Source organism: Gopherus evgoodei, chromosome 6, assembly GCF_007399415.2.
Source record: "Gopherus evgoodei ecotype Sinaloan lineage chromosome 6, rGopEvg1_v1.p, whole genome shotgun sequence".
Taxonomy (NCBI): domain Eukaryota; kingdom Metazoa; phylum Chordata; order Testudines; family Testudinidae; genus Gopherus; species Gopherus evgoodei.
The window spans coordinates 113,746,840-113,769,719 of NC_044327.1; the positions used below are offsets into that span (position 1 = coordinate 113,746,840).

The following is a 22,880-nucleotide window of genomic DNA, read 5'->3' on the forward strand; positions in this document are numbered from 1 at the left end:
TGAGAAATGGGGGGGGCCAAGGACCTGAGGAGTGGGCGTGTGGGATCTAGGGGGTACCCAAGCACCCGGAGGGGGGGGCTAAGATCTTGTGGGGGGCGTGGGCAGGGTCAGACGGGGGGCGGGGGTCCCCACAGGGAAAGGAGAGGGGGCGGTTGGGGGGGCAGGGGTCCCCCAACAGGGAGAGGAGAAGGGCGCAGTTCGGGGATCCCTGCCCCCCCAACCGCCCCCTCTCCTTCCCCTTCTCTCCCTGGGGGGGAATCCCCGCGCCCCGAGCCGCCCCTCAGAGTCCCCCCCCCGGCCGCGGCTCTTTCCGGTGCCCTCCCCCTGCCCAGACTGCCACATCCTCCGCTGACATCAGCCAGCGCCGCCATATTGGACGAGAAGCCGCGTCCCGACCGCCGCCGCCTCGGCTGCTCCTGCCGTAGGGGGAGCCGGCCCCTCCGCCCCCGCGGCCGAGCCCTCCCCCATGCGTCCCCCCGGCCGGCCGCAGCCCCGGCGCGGTTAGCGACAGCCCGTGTCCCCGGCGGGCCCAGTCCCGCGCGCTCGGGCTTCCCGCGCTCCCCCGCGCCGCCGGCCGGAGCCATGACTTCCCTGACCCAGCGCAGCTCGGGCCTGGTGCAGCGCCGCACCGAGGCCTCCCGCAGCGCCGCCGCGGACAAGGAGCGGGTGGCCGGGGGCGGCCCGGAGGAGGAGGGCCGCAGGGACGAGCAGGGCGACGACGAGAAGGGCGACTCCAAGGAAACCCGCCTCACCCTGATGGAGGAGGTGCTGCTGCTGGGCCTCAAGGACCGAGAGGTGCGGGGAGGGCAAGGCCCGGGGGGGTGGCGGGGGTCTGGTGAGGGCGTGGGGCAGGGACATCGGGGGGGCTGAGCTGAGGGGTGGGGCAAGGACCTGAGGGATAGGGGTGCGGGGGGAGACTCAGATCTAAGGGAAAGCCAAGGACCCGGTGGGGGGGACATCGGGGATGGGGGGCAAGGACTTGGGGGGGGCTGAGATATGGGGCGGGCCAAGGATCTGAGGAGTGGGGGGGGGGCTGGGATCTAGGGGGGAAGCCAAGGACCCGGGAGGGGGCGCCAAGATCTTGAGGGGAGCATGGGGTAGGGACATCGGGACTAGGGGAGAAGGACTTTGGGGGGGCTGAGATATGGGCTGGGCCAAGGACTTGATGGATGGGCGTGCCGAGGTGGGGGGCCAAGGAACTGCCGGGAGGGTGAGATAAGGACCTGGCGGGGGGGGGGCTGGGATCTCTGGGGAGGTAAGGAGTTGGTGAGGGGGGCTGGGACTTGGGGGAGGAGGAGCTGGTGGGGGGTACAAGGGACTGGAAGTGGAGTGGGAGCCTGGGAATTGGGGGTGGAGCCCATGGTCTGGCTGGGGATTGGGGGGGGAGCCCAGGACTTTGTTGGAGGAGGGAGGACTGGGATCTGGTGCAGTAGCTCAGGGCCTGGTGGTTTTGGTGGTGATGTTGGGCTGGGGTGCCTTTGGAGGATAGCTTTGGTGCAATGAATTTGAGAGAAGTAATGATTCTGGAGAGGAGGTGGTTTGGGTGCATGTAGTGGCTTTTTAGGCAAGATAGTGACTCTGAGTTTGGGGATAAAGGCAGGGATCTTGAAGGTGAGGGTCAGGAACTCCAGAGACTATTGGGGGTGGAATTGGGGTACCAGGCCAGAGCTGTAATATTTTACCCACTCTTCCACAGTTCATTTGGGGCTCTGGTATATGAGAAACTGGCTCAGTTCCATGTATTTGGTTGTACACAATAATACTAGGCTTTAGGGGCTGCTAAACTAATTGGATTGCCAAACTGGAGGTGCAGATGTCTGTGTGTGTAAAATATTTTGCTTTTAAAAAAAATTATTTGCAATAAGCAGTTCTAATCTAGTGTATGTCAATATTTTATTTATACCTCTTTAAAATGCTGGGAAATAAGTTTGTGACAGAAATGGGTTTCAGACACTAGAAGTGGGTTAAATTTATTAATCGTGGTGGTAAACAATTTCATATTTTTTCTTGAATTTATCATTTGAAATTTATTGTATTTTTAGTTGTCTTTGTGACATTATAGAAGGGTCTGGTTCATCTCTACCAACATCTTTTTTGGGGTGGCGGGGGGGGGGGAGAGGGTTTTATAGGGATAAAGAAAACAAATCCTGTAGGAACAATCCAACAGAAGGGGACTGATTAGTTTGGTATGTGTTATATACTAATCTGGTCTTTCATTCAGTTTTGATGTCACCTATAAACTTAGAGATCTGCTCTGCTTTTCAAGCCAACTAGCAAATGCAGACAGTGGGAGGAAGAAGGTACCTTTAGATTGTATGTGTTCATTAGTAAGGTCTGATGTGAGATGGGACTGCTTGCATTATGTTTTGGATGACTTTCATTGCATGATACCTAAGATTAATTAGCCAATTAATAATGGCTAGGTTGAGAAGCAGCTGGTATAACTAACACTTTTTTAAAAACATGTATATTAAAATTGTGTACCTTTTATTACATCCCTATTTCCTATCTCTTGTGTGATACTTGTTATCTCAGGCCAGTGGTTCTTAACCGGGGGTGCAAGATGCCCTTTCTGGGGGGTTGAGACATGCCAGATATTTTTTTTTAGAAGGTAAATCATCGAAAACACAAATTAAGCGCAGGTACGTAAGTACAACTACTTTGTTTCATCAAACCTATGTATTAACATTATAAGTTTGTAATGATTACTGTAATATACAAACAAAAATATATCTAGGTTTAAAGAACTGACCTACTTCAATGATTTTTGGTAAGGGGTGCGGGAATATATTTTAAGAACCAAAGGAGTGCAGGCTGCAGTAAAGGTTAAGAACCACTGTTTTAGGCCATATTCTTGTAATTGGATCTGCTTGGGTAGACCTTTGCATTTTTGTTGAGTTCCAATAAAGTCATGAGGCCTCCACACTGACACATGGATCCACCCATGTGAATCTGATGGCAAGTATCAGGGCCTTATGCCCTGGTCTTATGTATTTTTACACATGTTCTTAACTTTACACAGAAGAGTAGTCCCACTGAAGTAAGGTTAAGCATGTGCTTAAAGTCTTTGCAGAATCAGGGCCTTAGACTAAGCTCTTTTTACTTAAGACTGTGCGTGTGTGTGTGTGCGCGCGCGCACTTAACACATTCTGGGTGCTTCCAGAATTCAAATTATTGATCATTGATATTGGGCCTCAAAATTCTCTTTGTACAAGTTATGTATCAAATTGTTATAGTTAGATGATTTGTTCTGTGTCTTTAATAACTGCACATGCTGCAAAAGAATCTAAGGATTCTTTCTACAGTAAGGAATCTTCTGTAGATTATACTTGTACTTAATGTTTCTCCAGCGACACACACATTCATGGTACTTTACAGGCAAAAGAAATATACCTGTCCCAGAAAGCTTACGGTTGAGAGAAAATATAAAGACTTGAGGTCATCCATTGGGGTTAGGTAGAGGACATCTGGACAAGGGCTACAGCATTATGCAGTTATTGAGGTTTGTGATAAATGTATCATGGGGTTATATGCTTTGTGTTTGTCTGTCCTGTCTACTTAGCTCTTCTGTAGAGCTTTCTGTCTTCAACTTAAAATCTGTCAATTTAAAATCACTTATCTTTGAAAATATTTTATCTTCCATTGCTACAAGTAATACTTAACATTAGTAAACAAAAATAGTTTTCTCACTTTTCCAACTATCTACTTTGTGTATTTGACAGCACTTTATGTATAGTTAGTTTAACTGTTTCTTACTGTATGGTTTGTTTCCCCTGTTGTTTGTGTGGGTCTTTCTCAGAGTTTCTTGGAAAACTTGAGGGAGTGGTGGAAAGAGTCTAGACAGATGTATTAATATTCTATCAATATAATTTAGTATAATCTAACATCACCTAAACTGCATACAGAAGGAGCCCTGTTGAAATGGATGCAATTTGTAATTTAAGTATGTGGTGAGACTTTCCTTTTAAAAAAACTTCTTGGAAAAGGTTCAAACAGCAATGTAGCTCTAGGAATTTTATACACTAAATATATTCGATGTTTTGTAGATTTTTATATGGCTCAAAAGAGGTGCACTGTTCTAATTAAATCATAGCAAAACTCTGAGTATGCCGGCTGAGCGTAATCACTCTGTACTTGTTTCAGAGTAGCAGCCGTGTTAGTCTGTATCCGCAAAAAGAACAGGAGTACTTGTGGCACCTTAGAGACTAACAAATGTATTTGACCATAAGCTTTCGTGGGCTACAGCTCACTTCTTCAGATGCATAGAATGGAACATATGTACATACACATACAGAGAGCATGAAAAGGTGGGAGTTGTATTACCAACCATTCCCAGTCTGAGCCATTACAAACATTGAATCTATCTCTCCATGTAAGTATTCTCACACTTCTTATCAAACTGTCTGTACTGGGCTCTCTTGATTATCACTTCAAAAGGTTTTTTTTTCACTCTTACTTAATTGGCCTCTCAGAGTTGGTAAGACAACTCCCACCTTTTCATGCTCTCTGTATGTGTATATATATCTCCTCTCTATATGTTCCATTCTATGCATCCGAAGAAGTGGGCTGTAGCCCACGAAAGCTTATGCTCAAATAAATTTGTTAGTCTCTAAGGTGCCACAAGTACTCCTACTCTGTACTTGGTTCAACAAAGCCTGGGACATCCTTGGTATGGAGAAATTTACTTCTCTAAAAACAAAAAAAAACTTTATCTTACTACTATATTTGCATTTTCTGTGTGCAATATACACGTGTTCAGAACACAAAGTCTATTGGCCTTTGATCCTTAACTATGATATTGTTTGTACATTTTGAGTTCATATTAGTTTTTTCCTGTTGATTATTCCTCTCTTTATTTTTTTTTCTAACATGCACATAACCATTTCTGTATTTTAATAGTAAGGTAAAATACAAAAGAAATAATTTAGTGTGTAAAAAAAAATATATGTACACATACATGTTTCACGTTAAACATTGATGCATACTGTATTATAAATAGTATAGATACTGAGGACCCTGATGTAAATATATCTTGAGCCTATAGGCAAAATGCTGACTTACAAATGTTTAAATTTGTTAACTTCCTGCGCGCAAGCAATTTTCTATAGAAGTGGAGTGTTTGAGTGATGCACTTAAGTGTGACGTTTTAGATAAAAATCCAACTATTACACCATGTAACAAATAAGTGGAATAGTATACAAAAAATACTATGGATTTTGGAGAGAGAGATGAGTGATGTGCCTTTTGTATAGAAGACAAAAGAATTGGCAAAATGATGGCCAGAGGAGTTATGTATGTTTATGATGATTTTTGTGGGTTTGTAGCATACACAGAATGTTCAGGATCATATTTTTAAATTACTACAATAATGCTACATTGCAGCTGAGTAGTTTTTCCATTATTGGTACATTTAAGCTTCCAGGAATGGTGTATGTTCAGTAAACACAATCTCTTTAAAGTGTATACTATGAAACAGTGACGTATCTAAAGATATCTTGAGCTGTTGGGTAGCTTGAACAATCTTGGAGGCTGAAATGTTCTAAAGCTCAGTCAGATATTTCAATTAATAGCAGCTTGACATGCTACTGGGACAATGAAGACTAATGTTAACTGGCAGATGTGGTGTCCTTGGGGGAATAGCTAACATTGGAACACAGTGCATAACTAGGATTCTTCAGGGTTCATCACATCTTCAGGAAGTTCTGCAGTTCCTCTGGAAACCCTTCAGAAGTTAAGCACTAAAAATGAAGTCCAGTGCATCCAAACCTTTTAAAGCTGTTGACTAAAGGAGAAACATATTCCAGAGTGCTTCAGTTTGATGGTCCATTTTTACCATTTTACATTTTTACTGTTTTTTTGCTTGGTAAGTGCTTAACGAATGATTTGTGTCTAATTTTATAAGTCTGAGATTTTCTTTGCTGTGATTGAAAGCAGTGATAAATTTTTAATTAACAGAATTATTGTTCTAAAAGTAGCTGTGTGTTTAGCATGAATGTACAAACTGATAAACGGCGGTGGACCAAAGTAACTGTAACAACCTTAGGAATATTGCACAATTCTTGACAGTCCAATTTCCTACTCATGTCCTATTAATTCTTATTCTCTGGCTTTTCTTTCAATTTTTTGGCCTAATCTTTAAATACAGGATCTACTGGAATTCACTTAGATTTTTTGGCATTCTGATACGGTACAAACTTCTGTGACACAAGGTTATTTATTTTTTGAAGTAGGAGGTTGACGAATGGCCTATTGTTTTACTGTATTATGTTATAAGATGGTACTTATAAAAGGAACAGTGAAAGAGGGTTACTCTTTGATGGACTTACTGAAGTGCTTAAGGAAGATGGAGCAATAAATATTGGGAGGATAGGAAAGTTTATTTTTTTTAAAAGTGTAATTTAAAAGAGCAGTACCGACTGCTCTTAACAGCCCTTGTTCTTTTATACAGTCTCTAGCTCTGGCATCAGTCCCCTTGACAACTACAAGGTTGGGAGTTGTCTGCTTTCTGTAACAGCTACTTGTGTTCTTTGAATCCTCTTTTTGTAAGAAATGAAAACCTTTTCAATCATAGCAATATATAAAGCTGCTCTCACACTCTTTACAGACGTGCCACAACTAATCTATTTGGAGAAGCATGATGAATCATAAAACAAGCCTTTGTGGGTCTTCTGTTTTATTTCCATAGTGTAGATTGCTACGCTAAATACAGATCAAATATTTTAACTGATTCTGTGCTGAAATAAAACTCGTATAAATTGTATAGTATGCTCACAAGTTGCTATTATCTATTGCAATTTTGACCAATATAATAATTTTGCTGTAGGCTATAACTGTGAACTTTTCTTGGTGCACACACACACACAGACGTTTAATCAGGAGTTTGTGTAGCTTGGGCAGCAGTAGATATTTTTAGCTTTCTTGACTCTTTGTGAGCTAGAGACTGGACTGTTAACTTATAGAAGAAAAATAATGTTACATCATTTTACCAGGTACTGAAATGTCTCTCAGATCGTTACAGATGCTGGCTGGGAAAACATCTGTAGAGGAGAGCATGCTTTTGAAAACTTCAGAACTGAAAATTGTCCTACAGAAAGTAGAACATAGCTTTTGCATTATATTTTAACTTTCTTACGCAAATTTTAGCTGTATCGGGCTTCAACCTGTAAGTGGTTTTCACAGTGCTGACACACACACCTAGCTGAGATGCATCTGCTCTCTAGTAACTCGCCTACATTGGATGGAGGTCTACAAAGGGAAACTTGATCACAGTCTGGTACTAAAATTCTACATTCATTTTGACTCTTGACAGTCATTTAACTTTGTCTCTTAAGTAAGCATTTAATGGCTAACCTCACAAGTTCTCTCTTTTTTTTTTTTTTTTTTTTTACAATTCCGTACAAAAGTCTTTAAAAAAATGTTAAGGTAGCACAATTAAGTGTTCGAAAACAAAAACTGGCAGTGTTGCATGTGCACCCTTTTTGTGTACTATATGCACAGCTGTTCTGTTCCTTGAAATTGCAGAAAGCATGATCCTGAATGTAGGTATCTTTCACCCATATTAATAGGCCTAGTCCTTGGGGAAATAGGTATTGGGTATACTTTTTCAACCTTAATTCATTTTTCCTCCTCCTATGCCTCTTGTGCATATTGATTAATAAATGCTTTTATTTTATTAATATGTAATATCTTGGATAATATCATCTCAGTTTTTCCCTACAAACGTATGTTCACATATGTAGCATCTAGAATCTTTTTCATTACTTAAGCTGGACAATTAACATTATAAAATGAGTATCTGGCAATCTGTTTCTCACCCAGCCCCCCAGGTGTTAAACATCTGCTGCTTCTATGGACTTTAGTGGCATTTGTGGGTACTCACCACTTTTATAAATCAGGCTGGTAGGCTTTTTGCTTGATTCTCCTCTCTCTTGGGTATTTCTTTTAGTATCTTTGTCATTGGCCATGTACTATACACTTGCTTTTCAACCAGTGTCGCGACTTCCTTAGATGCAATTCAGGAGCTAAGATAGTTAGCTGTGTAGACAACTTAGCTGTGAACCGAAGTGGCCTTGATATACTAGTCAGTGTTCGCTATTCTGTGTTACGCACTTAGTGCTGGGGTGGGTAAGAATGATTTTACTGTGTAGTTTCAACATGAGTTCAGTGGACTCAGTTATACTCTGTCCCCTCCATCCCACCATCTTAACTGTGAATATTTCTACTCTTTTCAAAGGCATCTGAAGGCAGACTGGATCTCTTTGACTTGGCAGAGTTATGAGGCTGCCCCTTTAAGCCTCTCCCAGATTTCTTTGTCTTCAAAGCAGCACAAACTGTAGGCTACAGACCTCTGGTGACAAAGCTAATTTATTTTTTTTAAGGGAACCAGCAAATCTACTCTTATTGAGCTTTGGGCTCAAGGTTTTACTGAAGCATTTTCCTGTCTTTTGTCTTCCACTTGGACCAATGTGTCAAAGAAGAAGACTCAGAATGGTTGCTCAGCTCTGTCACAAAGGATCTGCAGCTGCAAAAGAGTCCAGACTCTGGGGAAGATCTTATCACCTCAGTTCCCAGTTACTGTGTGCATGGTGACAGCACTAAGATGTCTGAGTGGATTCCAGTGAACCATTGTCTCTCTGGAGAATCCAGTAACCTATGTCATCCACATGCCTCTCCTTCTCCACCTGTGCGTGTCTGCTCCCACCCCCCTGAACTTGGGGACTGTTCCATCCTTCCCCATGGGGAAACCCTGCTTGTAGGGATGTAAAAGGTTACACGACCCTTAACTGGTAACCCCCGCTGTTGATGTGCCAGGCTGGTTGGAGCAACCCCACCCCGGCTGTGCTGGGGCAGCGGGTACCCCAGCCCCTGCCACACCTGGCCAGGCCAGCAGGTACTCCAGCCCCTGCTAGGCCACAGGGGACCCGGGTTGTGCCAGGCGCCCTGGGCCAAGCAGGCTGGAGTGGCCATGCCGAGCGGTGTGACCCCAGCCCCTGCTGCCCCGCGCCATCCCGCTGCCGGAGCGACTTCAGTTAACTGATATAATTTTAACATTTTTAACTGATATTTACATCCCTACGTGCTCCTCCTATCCCTGTCTGATGGCTTCAGGCCTGATTTTCAGGCAAATGGATGCTTGAAGGATCCAATTTTGTAGTCCTCAAATGTTCTCAGAGAAATAAAACTAAAACGACACATACTGTGGGAATCTTACTCCTTCTCTCCAAAACTCACTAGAGAATTCGGGACTTGAAGAGAGGATAACCCTGTGCTCTGGTTTTGACTTCGACTTGAACCTTCACAAGCCAGAAAACGGTCAAAGAAAAACCTGACTTTTTTGTAATAAGAAACACAAATCAAAGAGTTTCAGAAGCAAGAAAAGGCCAAACAAATGGTTTTGATCTGGTTTAACTAGAAGAAGCGGAATTTTCTCAGTGAGATCGGGGAAGATGAGACTCACTTTTACCCCTTCTCTCCTCTTGTTAAAGAAGGTGATCGTTACTCTGGGGATCCAGACTGAACAAGTGGGAGCTGACAAAGAGAGACAACCATCCAAAACTGAATGCTTTCCCCTTAAGTCTGAGTAGTGCATCTTCCTCCATGTAGCATTTGAAGATGTGATGAATTTGAGGCCTAGGACTCCCACAGATTGTACTTGCTGCCAAAGCACAAGAGATATGTAAAGTAGCAGCCACTTCCTGAGTCCAAGACAGCCATTCAATTGGTAGGCAAGTTTTTACCTACAGAACCCATGAATATGAAGATAGTCTATTGTAAGGTGCAGTTACAATGCAACTTTAAGTGTCCTTTTACACCAGCAATGCTATCATGGTTCCAGTTGAGCATTCCCTTCTGGTAACTCATCAGATTGCTGTTGAGGGCATACAGGTGCTGAATCCCATGTGTTTTAAGCCTCCAGAGTCTGAACAGAGCCTGTCTTGGGGTCTCCTCTGAGTTGCACCCATGTATGCGGTCCAACTGTTTAGACCTTACAATTAGTGTTGACTCCTTAACTTACCCCTATAGCCTAAAGACATTCTCTCTCAGAACTCCTCCAGCCATGTGGTGATCTGGTTCCACAGTTTATTTCAAGGGATATGTTGTAAATGTAATACATAAAATGCAGACACACTTTGCACAAGATTCTAAAACCATTGCGCTTAATTGCCTGAGAAATACACAGATCTATACAAAAATAATAAACCTCACATACGTTTCCCTGCCTCAGTTTCCTGACCATTCCTGAGCATTCTTAGGGCTGGAGTCAGGATCCTTTGTGTATGTCGAGGGTCCTCCACCTGCAATGTATGGCTTGTGTTCTGAAACATGGAGTCTTTTCCATCCTGCTCACCTTTTCTGACCTTGGCCATTTTTTCCCCACCTCTTGCCCAAAACTTCCTAGTGATGCTCTCCATCCTCCCCTCTCCAAGTCCTTTTATAACGACTCGGTCCCTCAGTGAGGTTACTGGATCAGTGTCATCAGATAATCCTAGACCTTACCAAGTGACTTTATTCCTAGGCAACCTCTCTTGGAATAAACCAGTTAATCTAGGTGGGAGCCAGCCTATTTTAGGGTGATTCTAGTTCATTGGGAGAGCAGTTAAGTCAGTGGCCTTCTAAGATTAGACCTTTGCCCCCGGCCTTTGGAATTCCAGTTTAATGTGGAGGTAACATGACAGCAGAGAAGATAAAGAACCAATATCCAAAATGGAGTCTGCAGTCTGAAACCAATACAAATTCTGTTTTATGCTGGGGTCTCTTTATATGTAAATTGTGCAATCAGATTTACCAGATTGTCACAAATCCATCCTTATTAAGATCTGTCCTGGCTTGGATGGAGAAGGAGGTTGTTTGTTTCCTTAAAGAAGAAAGTAATCACTAGTAGAACTTCTGAGAAGTCTGCTTCCCTTTACTTTTGCACTCCTAATGTTTCTCTTAACTGAAATATTGACTTGTGACTTGTTGGAAATTTCCATTGAATCACAAAGAGAGCTTGTTAGAAGCTGGTGCCTCAGTAATTTGTCGTTTATTGTGACACTGCGTATTTTAAACAATTACTGTTTTAATTCTTCCTTCTTCCAAGAAATGGATTTTTGTTCTGTGAACATCCCACAGTTAAGATAGTAGGGTATTTTGGGAGGAGTGGAGAGACAGACAGAAACTTACTCTAACATGCAGGTTTCGTTTTTGAGCCATTCGTGTCCTGCAATCTGACCCTGAGGATTATTTTTGAGAAGCTGTAGAATTAAGTTGTTTCTGCAGACTTGTTGCCTTTAATTGAAGGATCTGTTGCAAATGAAAATTGTTTTGTTTATAGCACAGCTAAATATTTGCATTAATAAGAAAGTAATACCTTCCAGAAGCTATTGTTCTGGGAAATTTTGGAGGAGGATGTTCCCTTACCCCCTAGTAAGGACCAAAGTTCTCATCTGCCCATCTAGGAAAGAGGGAGAAACATTACTTAAGAAGGTGGGATGTTTTGGGGTAAATTTTTAGGCAAGTAAAGTTTCCTGTAGAAGTTCCTGGTTGAAATTCTTTGGCCTATGTTGTGCAGAAGGTCTGATAAGATGATCACAGTTGTGTCTTCTGGGCTTAATCTATAAGAATACATTTCATTTTATGACATAAGCAGTGGCCAAAATATTAAGAGGTTATATATGTGAGCTAGGATCATAGGAAAAAAATGTATTATTGCTTTATATGAGAAACAATGTGTTGATAGTATGAAAAGCATAGGCATATGGAAGAAAGTAGTTTGTGTGACTCCTCAACTGTAGCATTTCTGGATTTATTTATTTTATTTTATTTATGGATGCATAACCATGCAAACTCAATGTTTTCTTCACATGTATTTTTTTGGCATGACAGTTACTAGAGTCTGTGGTAAGCAGTGGTCTCAGCACATCAGCAGCCATTGTCAATTTTTTTGTAGGCATTACAGCATAAGAGAATTTTGAGGTGGGTTTTGAAGGTGAGTTATGAGGTAGATGGGAAGCGCCTCTCGAGTAAGGGTCAGCATGGGAGAAAACACAAAGGAGCCGTATTACATTTGAAAATGTAATAAGTGGATGATGGAGGCTGATGTCATGGGCTAACTAGAGGCGAAAGTTGATATCTTGACAGCAAGTGAGAGATGATGGGTAGAATGGGGATTGCTCATTAAGGTCATTTCTGAACATGAAGACAAGCAGATTGTTTGATGTGACAAATAGTGGGAAGCCAGTAGAAGAATCCAAAGAGCCTGTTGCTTTGACCACATCACGTGTTTAAGAAAATGATCTTTGGGAGACCTTTGGGAGAAGTCTGAGTCAAAATTGAAGCCCAGGTTATAGGCCTAAGTGAGAGGCAGCACAGTGATGTTGTCCACTGTGATTAAGAGAGGATGTAGCATGAAGGATTTGAGGGGAAGATTAGGAGCTCTGTTTTAGCCATGTTTAGCTTGATTTGATGGCTAGACATCCACAAGATGTCAGAGAGAGGGGCTGAGATTTTAGTTGGGACAGAAGGAGGCAGAGGTAGATCTGAAAGTCATCATGGAGGGAGGTTGATAGTGGAGTTCCTCAGGGATTGGTCTTGGGACCAATCTTATTTAACATTTTTAGTAATGACCTTAGCACAAAAAGAGAGAGGGTGCTAATAAAATTTTCTGATTATGCTAAATTGAAAAGTATAGCCAATACGGCGGAAGACTGGAATATCATACAAGAAGATCTGGATGATCTTGAAAACTGGAGTAATAGAAATGAGATGAAATTGAATAGTGCAAGGTCATACACTTAGGAACTAGCAACAAGAATTTTTGCTATAAGCTGGGAATTTATCAGTTGGAAGAGACAGGAGAAAGACCTGAGTGTGTTGGTTGATCACAGCATGATGACTATGAGCTGCCAATGTGATGCAGTCATGAAAAATGTTAATGCAGTGCTAGGATGTATCAGGCAAGGTATTTCCAGTAGAGAGATGGAAGAGTTATTGTCTTGTATAATGGTACTTATGAAACTTCATCTGGAATAGTGTTTACAATTCTGGCCTCCCATGCTTAGGAAAGATGAATTCAAACTGGAACAGGTGCAGGGAAGGGTTACTAGAAGGATCAGACTAATGGAAAACCTACCTTATGAGAGGAGACTCAAAGAGCTTGGCTTGTTTAGCTTAACCAAAAGAAGGCTGAGGGGAAATATTATTGCTCTCTGTACATATATCAGAGGGATAAATATCAGGGAGAGGAGTTAGTTAAGTTAAGCACCAGTGTGGACAGAAAAACAAATGGATATAAACTGGCCATCAACAAGTTTAGGCTTGAATTTAGACAGAGGTTTCTAACCATTGCAGGAGTAAAATTCTAGAATAGTCCCTTCCAAGGGGAGCAGTAGAGGCAAAAAACAGAACTGGCTTCAAGACTGGTCTTGATAAGTTTATGAAGAGGATGGTATGAGGAGACTGCCTACAATGGCAGGTAACTGATCTGTGACTGCTAGCAGCAAATATATCTTTCCCAGGTGTCTGGCTGGTCAGTCCTTGCACACATGCTCAGGGTCTAACAGATCGCCATATTTGAGGTCAGGAACGAATTCTCCTCCTCTCCCCTCCCCCCAAAGTTATATTGGCAGAGACCATAGGGGTTTTGTTTGTTTGTTTGTTTTTTGGTCTTCCTCTGCTGCCCTGGGGCATGGGTCACTTGCAGGTTTAAACTAGTATAAATGGTGGATTTTCTGTAACTTTAAGTCTTTAAATCATGATTTGAGGACTTCAGTAACTCAGCCAAAGATTATGGGTCTATTACAGGAGTGGGTGGGTGAGGTTCTGTGGCCTGCAATGTGCAGGAGGTCAGATTAGATGATCGTGTTGGTCCCTTCTGGCCTTAAAGTGGAAATGGCAGAGGTGCTTAATGACTTCTTTGTGTCGGTTTTCACCAAGGAGGTTGGTGGCGATTGAATGTCTAACAGTGAATGCTAGTGAAAATGAGTAGGCTCAGAGTCAAAAATAGAGAAAGAACAAGTCAAAAATTAGACAAATTAGACATTTCCAAATCACCAGGGCCTGATGAAATGCATCCCAGAATACTTAAGGAGTTGACTGAGGAGATGTCTGCCATTAGCAATTACACTTCTACCACGATATAACGCTGTCCTCAGGAGCCAAAAAATCTTACAGCATTATAGGTGAAACCGTATTATATCGAACTTGCTTTGATCTGCCAGAGTGTGCTCCTCCCCCCCATCCCAAGTGCTGCTTTACCGTGTTATATCCGAATTCATGTTGTATTGGGTCGCATTTTATTGGGGCAGAGGTGTATCTTTGAAAAGTCATGGAAGACAGGAGACATTCCAGAAGGCTGGAAAAGGGCAAGTATAGTGCCCATCTATAAAAAGGGAAATAAGGACAACCCGGGGAATTACAGATCAGTCAGCTTAACTTCTATATCCAGAAAGATGATGAAGCAAATAACCAATCAATTTGCGCACACTTATCACCACATTATCTTCTAGGTAACAGTCAGCATGGATTTGTCAAGAACACATTGTGTCAAAGCAACCTGATAGCTTTCTTTGATAGGGTAGCAAGCCTCGTGGATAGTGAGGAAGTGGTAGCTGTGGTATATCTTGACTTTACTAAGACTTTTGATACTGTCTCGCATGACCACCTTTATAAAAAAAAGAAAACTAGGGAAATACAACCTAAATGGAACTACTATAAGGTGAGTGCATAGCTGGTTGGAAAATCATTCCCAGAGAGTAGTTGTCAATGGTTCACAGTCGTGCTGGAAGGGCATAACAAGTGGGGTTCCGCAGGGATCGATTCTGGGTCCTGTTCTGTTCAATATCGTCATCAATGATTTAGATAATGGCAGAGAGAATACACTTATAAAGTTTGCGGATGATACAAAGCTGGTATGGGTTGCAAGTGCTTTTGGAGTATAACAGGCCTGCACATCTCGTAAAGCGGCGAGGGCCACATTACTCCAAACAAAACAGCTGAGGGCTGAAACCTCCCAGCCCCACAGAAACACCCTGCCCCAGGGCCGCCCAGCCCTGCAGAAACAAACCCTCCTTCCCCAGCGCCGCCCCACCAAAACAGCTGTGGGCCAGAAAGGAAGGTTGGGGGTGGGGAGGTGATACTTCATTTTAAATCAACCAGGGGCTCCTAGCTGAAGAGGTGACTGGGAGCCCTCAGGGTCAAATTAAAGGGCCCGGGGCTCTGGTGGCTAGGGGAACTCGGCTGGGCCGACTCTAGGTTTTTTGCTGCTCCAAGCAAAAAAAAAATTTGGCTGGGCTCCCCCCCGTACCCTCTGCTGCCCCAGTCCTGGGCTCTCCCCCCTCTGACCCCCACCCCCTGCCGCCCCAGCGCTGGGCTTCCCCCTTTCCTCCCCACCAGTGCCCTCCCCCAACCCCACTGCTGCCCCAGCCCTGGGCTCCCCCCCACCTCCTGCCACCCCAGCCCTGGGTCACTGATAACGCTCCCAGGGCGGGTCATTCAGCAGGAATTTTGGATGTGCACAAAACACAGACAGGATTGGTTCCCATATGGTTACAGAGCTGCAGTAAAGTGGAACAATTTTCAGCTTGTGTGATTGGAGGATATCTGGATGCATATTATAAGACTGTCCTACATAAATGATAAAAAGTTGAGGTGCCTTTATTATTCTTTTGTTCCACGCTTTCTTTCTATAGAGAATTTGCCAGTGCAAAACCACGGTCTTCCTTTTAAACAAACAAAAAGGCAGTGGCTGTTGAAAATAGCAGTTCCAGTCCTAATAAGCATTTCTTGCTCAGTTTTATCCTACTTTTTCTACAGCAAGTAACAGTGAATCAGTATATTTGATTTGGGAGAAATGAAGTAACAGCTGCCCAAACTGAGCTTGAGCACTCCTGAATTTTGAGGTGTTCAAATCTGGAAGGTAGGTGCTGGGGGCGGGGGGCTGTGGGCTCCGCGGGGGATCATGGCAGCAACGTGTCTGGAGCTGCATGGAGCCAGACATGCTGGTCTGAGTGTCACAGTAAGGGGGCTGGGGGTTGGAGAAGGAGTAGGAGGTTCCGGGGAGCAGTCAAAGGACAGGGAGCAAGGGAGGTTGGATGGGGCGGAGGTTCAGGGAGGCAGTCAGCGGACAGGCAGCATTTGGATAGGCATGGGAATACCAGGGGTTTATCAGGGGACAGGTAGGGGGTGGGGTCCTGGGGGAAAGTTGGGGGGGTCTCAGGAGGGGGCAGTTGGGGACAAGGAGAAGGGAAGCTTAGATAGGGGCTGGGGTCCCAAGGGGCAGGGGTCTCAGGAGGGGGCAATCGGGGGACAAGAAGCAGTGGCATTTAGATTGGGAGTGGGGTCCTGGGGGGAAGTCGGGGCAGCGGTCTGGGAAGGGGGCAATCAGTGGCCACGGGCCGGGATTCAAAGGGCTCTGGGCTGCCCGCAGCCGCGGGGAGCCCTGAGTCCTTTAAATCCCAGCCGCGGCTGGGAATCTCTGCTGGTAGCCCAGAGTCCTCTGACTCCCGGCCGCAGCTGAAATTTAAAGGGCTCTGGGATCCCTGCGGCTGTGGGCAACCCAGAACCCTCTGACTCCCAGCCGCAGCTGGGATTTAAAGGGCTCTGGGCTCCCCAAGGCTTCGGGCAACGCAGAGCCCTTTGATTCCCTGCCGTGGCCGGGATTCAAAGGTCTCTGGGCTGCCCGCAGATCGCCGTGTGCAGGGGATTTAGAATCCCCCAGGCCGCACAGTGAGGCTCTGCGGGCTGCATGTTGTGCGGGCCTGGAGTATAGGATTAAAATTCAAAATGATCTGGACAAACTGGAGAAATGATCTGAAGTAAATTGGATGAAACTCAATAAGGACAAATGCAGAGTACTTCACTTAGGAAGGAACAATCAGTTGCACACATACAAAATGGGAAATGACTGCCTAGGAAGGAGTACTGCGGAAAAAGATCTGGGGGTCATAGTGGATCACAAGCTAAATATGAGTCAACAATGTAATGTTGTTGCCAAAAAAGCAAACATAATTCTGGGATGTATTAGCAGGAGTATTGTAAGCAAGACGTGAGAAGTAATTTTTCCCTTCTATTCCGCGCTGATTAGGCTTCAACTGGAGTATTGTGTCCAGTTCTGGGTGCCACATTTCAGGAAAGATGTGAACAAAGTGGAGAAAATCCAGAGAAGAGCAACAAAAATGATTAAAGGTCTAGAAAACATGACCTATGAGGGAAGATCGGGAAAAAAAAATGGGTTTGTTTAGTCTGGAGAAGACTGAGAGGGGACATAACATTTTTCAAGTACATAAAAGGTTGTTACAAGGATGAGGGAGGAAACTTGTTCTTCTTAATTTCTGAAGATAGGACAAGAAGCAACGGGCTTAAATTGCAGCAAGGGCAGTTTAGGTTGGACATTAGGAAAAACTTCTTAACTGTCATAAGCACTGGAATAAATTGCCTAGGGAGGTTGTGGAATCTCCATCATTGGGGATTTTTAAGAGCAGGTTGAACAAACACCTGTTAGGGATGGTATAGACAATACTTAGTCCTGCCTTAAGTGCAGGGGACTGGACTAGATGACCTCTCGAGGTCCCTTCCAGCCCTATGATTCTGTGTGTCTAATGGGTGGAAAAAGGAGTGAGGAAAAACCAGAAATGATGGAAGAAATGGGAACAAACTTTTAATAAACCTTCATCAATACACTGATAGAATGCAGACTGTGAACATCAAAATGGTTTGAAGCCTCAGGGTAAAACTGGACTTCTTTTGCTACAGACAGCTATTTATAGCAAATAATGTATATTTTCCACTTTCAGCTGACCCGAACTTGCTGTTTTGTGTTAGGATGAGGACATAACGCATTGTAATGCTAGTTTTTGTCACCAGCAGGTTAGACTGTTGAAACTGACTACCTGGGGATGAGCATAACCACAACATAGAAGCTGCAACTGATGCAGCTGAGTGGCCAGTCTCCTAAGCAACAAAGGGTGACATGAAGGATTGCACATGCGATCCAAGGATTTCAAGACTCTCCATTAATTTCCAATACAAGTTTGATGTCCTGGTCCCAATCTACAGGTCTGTTAATGGGTTGGTACTTAATTACCTCTGAGACAATTTCTGTGACCCACTGAGACAACTGCACTGCACAGTGCCAATACAGTTTAAGTTACTCAAGACAAGACTCTCAGAGCTGGGGCAGAATAGTCTCTCTAGCACAGTGCTCTCAAACTTTTTTTACTAGTGGCCTCTTTCACAAAGCAAGCCTTTGAGTGCGACCCCACCCTCATCAATTAAAAATGCTTTTTTATATATGCTGGAGGCAAAGCTGGGTTTGGGGTGGAGGCTGACAGTTTGGGACCCCCATGTAATAACCTCATGACCCCTGAAAGGTCCCGACCCCCAGTTTAAGAACCCCTGCTCTATTGAGACCTCAACTATGAAACTTCTTGCCAGAGGACACCCGACTCAGCACCAAGTATAACTGTGTTTAGTTCAAAATGTATTGCTCATCTTTTCTATAAAGCCTTCTCCCTCACCTGCCTCCCCCTTCCAAAAAAAAAAAAGGCAAAACTTCCCTGAAAAGTTGAGATGGGAACAGCTTTAGGGCTTTTTTCCCTCTCTTACATAACTTTATTGTTTAAACTCAAGGTAAACACTTTCACTTTAAGTATCAAATTTTCTGAGATTCATTTGTTAGGGTGACTTAGAAAAATCAGTATTATAAAAAATGTGAAATGAAAAAGAAATACTATAAGAAGTGGGGTCTTTTCCCCTATGATTTTCTCATAGAAATGCTTTCTGGTTTCCAAGAAGTATCTGTTAGATTCTGCTTTTACTCATCTTCCTAGATGGAGCTATTTCTGACCATGTTGCTAGGAAAAGCTTGATTTTTTTCCTTTGCATCAAACAGCAGTTCAGATAGTCCATTCCAAAACATAGACCTTTTGTGTATTTATTCATTGCCCTGCAAATGGAAGGAGAGACCAGTTAAGTGGATGCACAATACTCTCGCCATATAACAGAAAAATAGCACCATCCATGAATATGTTTAGAAAAGCGTCAACGAGAAACCGTTCAAAAACAAGAACTCAAAATTCATTATGTTGCAACCTGCTATGAATAAATACTGTAACCTGAGAAAGCAAGAAGCGATTGTTGTAAAGCTATAGTAGAAATGAGAGCCATTTATATGGGTACCTCTGAAGCCAAACTAAATGCTGTAGATTTTAAATTACATGAGTAAAATTATGGGAGAAACCTATATTGTAAATATTATGCTTTCATTATTTTTATGACCATTACACTAACTGAGAAAAGCATAATTTTTGAGCATTATAGTCCCTTTCCCCACGCAGAGATCAGAAAGCATTCTCATTATCTCCCTTCCCTTCAAAAGATTTCAGAACGTTATTCTTGAATTTATTTTAAAAAGAATTAAAGTAATCCTTCTAATGGAAATGGCTAACTAACAGATCCTCCTTTCTCTAGAAATAAAGATGTATTTTGGCCTGGATAATGAGTTACATGAAGCACAGTACTACCTCTTAATTAAAATGGTATTGTGAAGTGCAATAGTTATCTCTGTGTGACTTCCAGATCAATCTTTTTAAACAAGATATTTTCCCTAAGTTCCAACTCTTGTAAATTCAGCTTGTGATCAGAATTAATCAGGTTGCTCCTGTGATTTCCATATTCTGTAGCTACTTTTTAGATATCCCGATAAATACTGCATTGCTGACAGTGGACCTGCCAGCACCAAGGAATTTGGTTAGCCACTAGTGCAGAGGTCCCCAAAGTGTGTGGCATGCCTCCCTAGGGGTCGTGAAGGAATGTCTAGGGGGACGGGGAGGGAGTGCCACCTAGCCCCTTTCTGCCCCCAGCTCTGTTCTGGTCCCGCCCCCAGCCATGTCCCTGGCTCCTGGCCCTGGCCCAGTCCTGGTGCAGCTCCTCTCCTGGCCCTGAGCCAGTCCGCATCCTTGGCCACTGGATGTGACTCAGTTCCCAGCCTGGGGCTGAGGCAGGGGGCAAGGCCAGGAGCTGCTCCTGGCCGCAGGTGCAACTGCTGGCCTCCACAACATTTCAGATGTGGCTCCACCCCTGCACCCAGCCTCGGCCCCTGGCTGCGGCCCCACTCTTAGCCCCAGCCTTGGCCCCCTCACTCCTGTTCGCATGGTCCTCTCGTGGAGGAGCCGTGGCTCCCTTCTTGGGCGGTGTGGGGGAGGGCACAGACAGAAGTAAGGGGGGGACCCAACCCTCAAAAGTTTGGGGACCGCTGCATCTCAAATAAACATCAAGCAACAGCTCAACTCACTGATAACATTTTAGCTAAATACTGGGGCCAAGATTATTTAAAAAGGGGTGCCTAAAATTCTTATTTAGGTTCTTCTAGCTTAGTCTACACTACAGACTTGCTTTGATATAACTGTGTCACTTAGCTGTGGAAAAGCTACACCCCTAAGCAATGCAGTTATAGCAGCCTAACCCCTTGTTATATACAGGCTTCTCCTGTCAACATCGCTCCACCTGTAGGGAGGTGGAGTACCTACACTGGCATAGGTAGTGTCTTCACTAAGCGCTGTTGCAGTGCTGCTGCAGCACTCTGTAGACAAGCCCTTTGTAAGTCACCTAATCTTCAAAACTGCTCAACACCTACAAGCTCCCACTGAAGTCAGGAACCTTTGAACATTCTGTACCTTTAAGAAAGTCCTACCAATTTAGATACCTACCTATGAATTTAATAGCGTGATTTTTTAAAAAAAATACTGGACTATAGTTAGTTCAAAGGTGTGCACAATTTTTGCAAAATTGTTTCCAGACACTATGTCTTCAGGCCCAACTTTTTTATTTTGTGCTCTTAAAACTTGGTGCTCTACTTAAGCTCTAGCCAAGTTGGTCAGTAGCCTGGAAATTAACATCTCGGCACCAACTCTTGTCACTGTGTATAAAACATGAATTACATTTGGAAGTAATGTTTTTAATTAAAACTGACGTTTCAGTCTCCTGCAGCAGATATTTCACTAGAAGATAAGTTTGTCTTAGCAGTATGTAAACCTGACACAAGATTGTAAAATCGAAATGCATCCTGCTGAGATACTAGTTTTATAATCAAAAGTTTACAAGGGGCAACTTGTATGTAACTAATGCCTTGTCTTCACTAGGAGAAATGGGTGTATTTAACACTCTAACCAATACATGGTAACACTGTAGTATAGATAAGGCAGTAGTAGTATTAACATGTGGTATTTGATTGAGGTAAACCCATCCCCTGCCTTAATTTTACCTCAGTCAACTAACGTGTTAAAACTTGCCTTTTCTACCTGGAATGATAGATAACATGTTGAAAATAAGCCATTTTTCCAATTGTAGAAATGGATGGCTACACTGTTTTCTGTTTCATGAAAGTTAAATATATACAAGGAGAGTTTCTCTTGGTAAAGATTGAATCAAGAATCCAATACCAAAGATAGATTGGAGCACATCATGACTTTAATACAATAATTAGATATGAAAAATTGGCAGCTATAAAACAATATTTATAAATATTGCTATGTCTTTTTAGTATCCTGGCAGATCAGAGAATAGTTGTTTGATTGTACCAGATACAGATAAGTGTTTTCCTTAACTGTGGTATTAAAAGGTAGGTTGTTACTCTGTAATGCCTTTAGTTCTGCAGAGCTTCAAAAAATACTCTTCTGTTAAGCCTGTATTTATCTCTGTGACTTCCATACCATTAATTGGTGTTGCACAATATGTGTAAAATTGGCCTCACTGTTAAATTGAAGTAATACAAGTCATTACAAAACAAAAACGGGCACATATGTTAGTTGTTTTTAATAATAAAAGGTTTACCACTGGAAAGATTGTAAACAAAGCAAGAGCATATTGACCGAGTACTTATTTTTGTAATGCTTATGTTTCCTTATTCATGTGTTGAGAGCTTTTTAAACAGTTACTCTCTGGAAGAATAAAATAAAGTACACTTAAAAACAAATGGAAGCACATGCTTGAAAAGGCTGAAGGATTATCTTGAAACACCAATTACCAAATTAGGTGAATAAATCTTTAAAAAAGAAAAAAGTCTACACAAGTTTTTCATTGCTTTCCATAAAGAGAGAACCTCTTATCAGTGTTGAAAGAGGCAGTTATTACATCAAGGCTTTTAATGTAAAAATTCTCCACTATAGGATGACATGTATTGTGGTGTTCCTAAGTGGGATACCTGCCAAAGCGGTCCTTATCTCAAAAAACTAGAAAACTTATTTCAGGAAATGTATGGATTTGACTGTAAGTAATTTTGCAGTCAGATCATTCAAAGTGCAGTATCTCAGATAGTGTACTTTAAATTTGCTGAAAAGCAAGAAATACGATGTTGTTTTATGCCCTTGAAGGCAGTTTCTCTTCCCTTCTTGATCTGTAATCTTGAGTTTAGTTAAAGTTACATGGAAAAATACCTCTACCTAAACTATAGTAATGGTTAAAGTTTATGTATGCCGTTATCCTGATTTTTGCATCTAAACCCCCTTCTGCTGGCACGGTCCCTTTACAAATATACTTCGGCCTGTAAATAACCCAAACCATTTAATTCACTTCTATGTTATAGCTGGCAGGAACAGATCAGATTTAATTTTATAAAATCATAGTGAGCTGTTAGATCAAAGTGAAGTTAGTGGTAAAGAGAACGTTCAAACTATAAAACAATTACATTTTTGGGTGAGGAGTCAGGCAGAAACCTCTATTGGAAAAAGTCCTGTTTATCTAGTTAAATGTTTAATATGCCCATCACTGTGGTATTTGAGCACAATTTTATGGAGACATGAAGTAATGTGTTTTTACTGCTACTTTTTTTTTTTTTTTTTTTTTTGCTTTCAAAAATTCAGATTCCATTATCAAAAGAGGCAGATTATTTAAAGGAAACACAATTT

The 22,880-nt window shown here is 42.8% G+C and overlaps 1 protein-coding gene across 1 annotated transcript in view; it reads left to right on the plus strand.

Moving 5' to 3' along the window:
- The first annotated feature begins 567 nt into the window (after nt 1-567).
- Nucleotides 568-22,880, plus strand: part of GOLPH3 (golgi phosphoprotein 3) — a 46,114-nt gene continuing 23,801 nt past the window's right edge. The window contains exon 1 of the mRNA XM_030566704.1: nt 568-795. Within this exon, the coding sequence (XP_030422564.1) occupies nt 583-795 (213 nt within the window). The 5' untranslated portion in view covers nt 568-582. The remainder of the gene's footprint in view (nt 796-22,880) is intronic.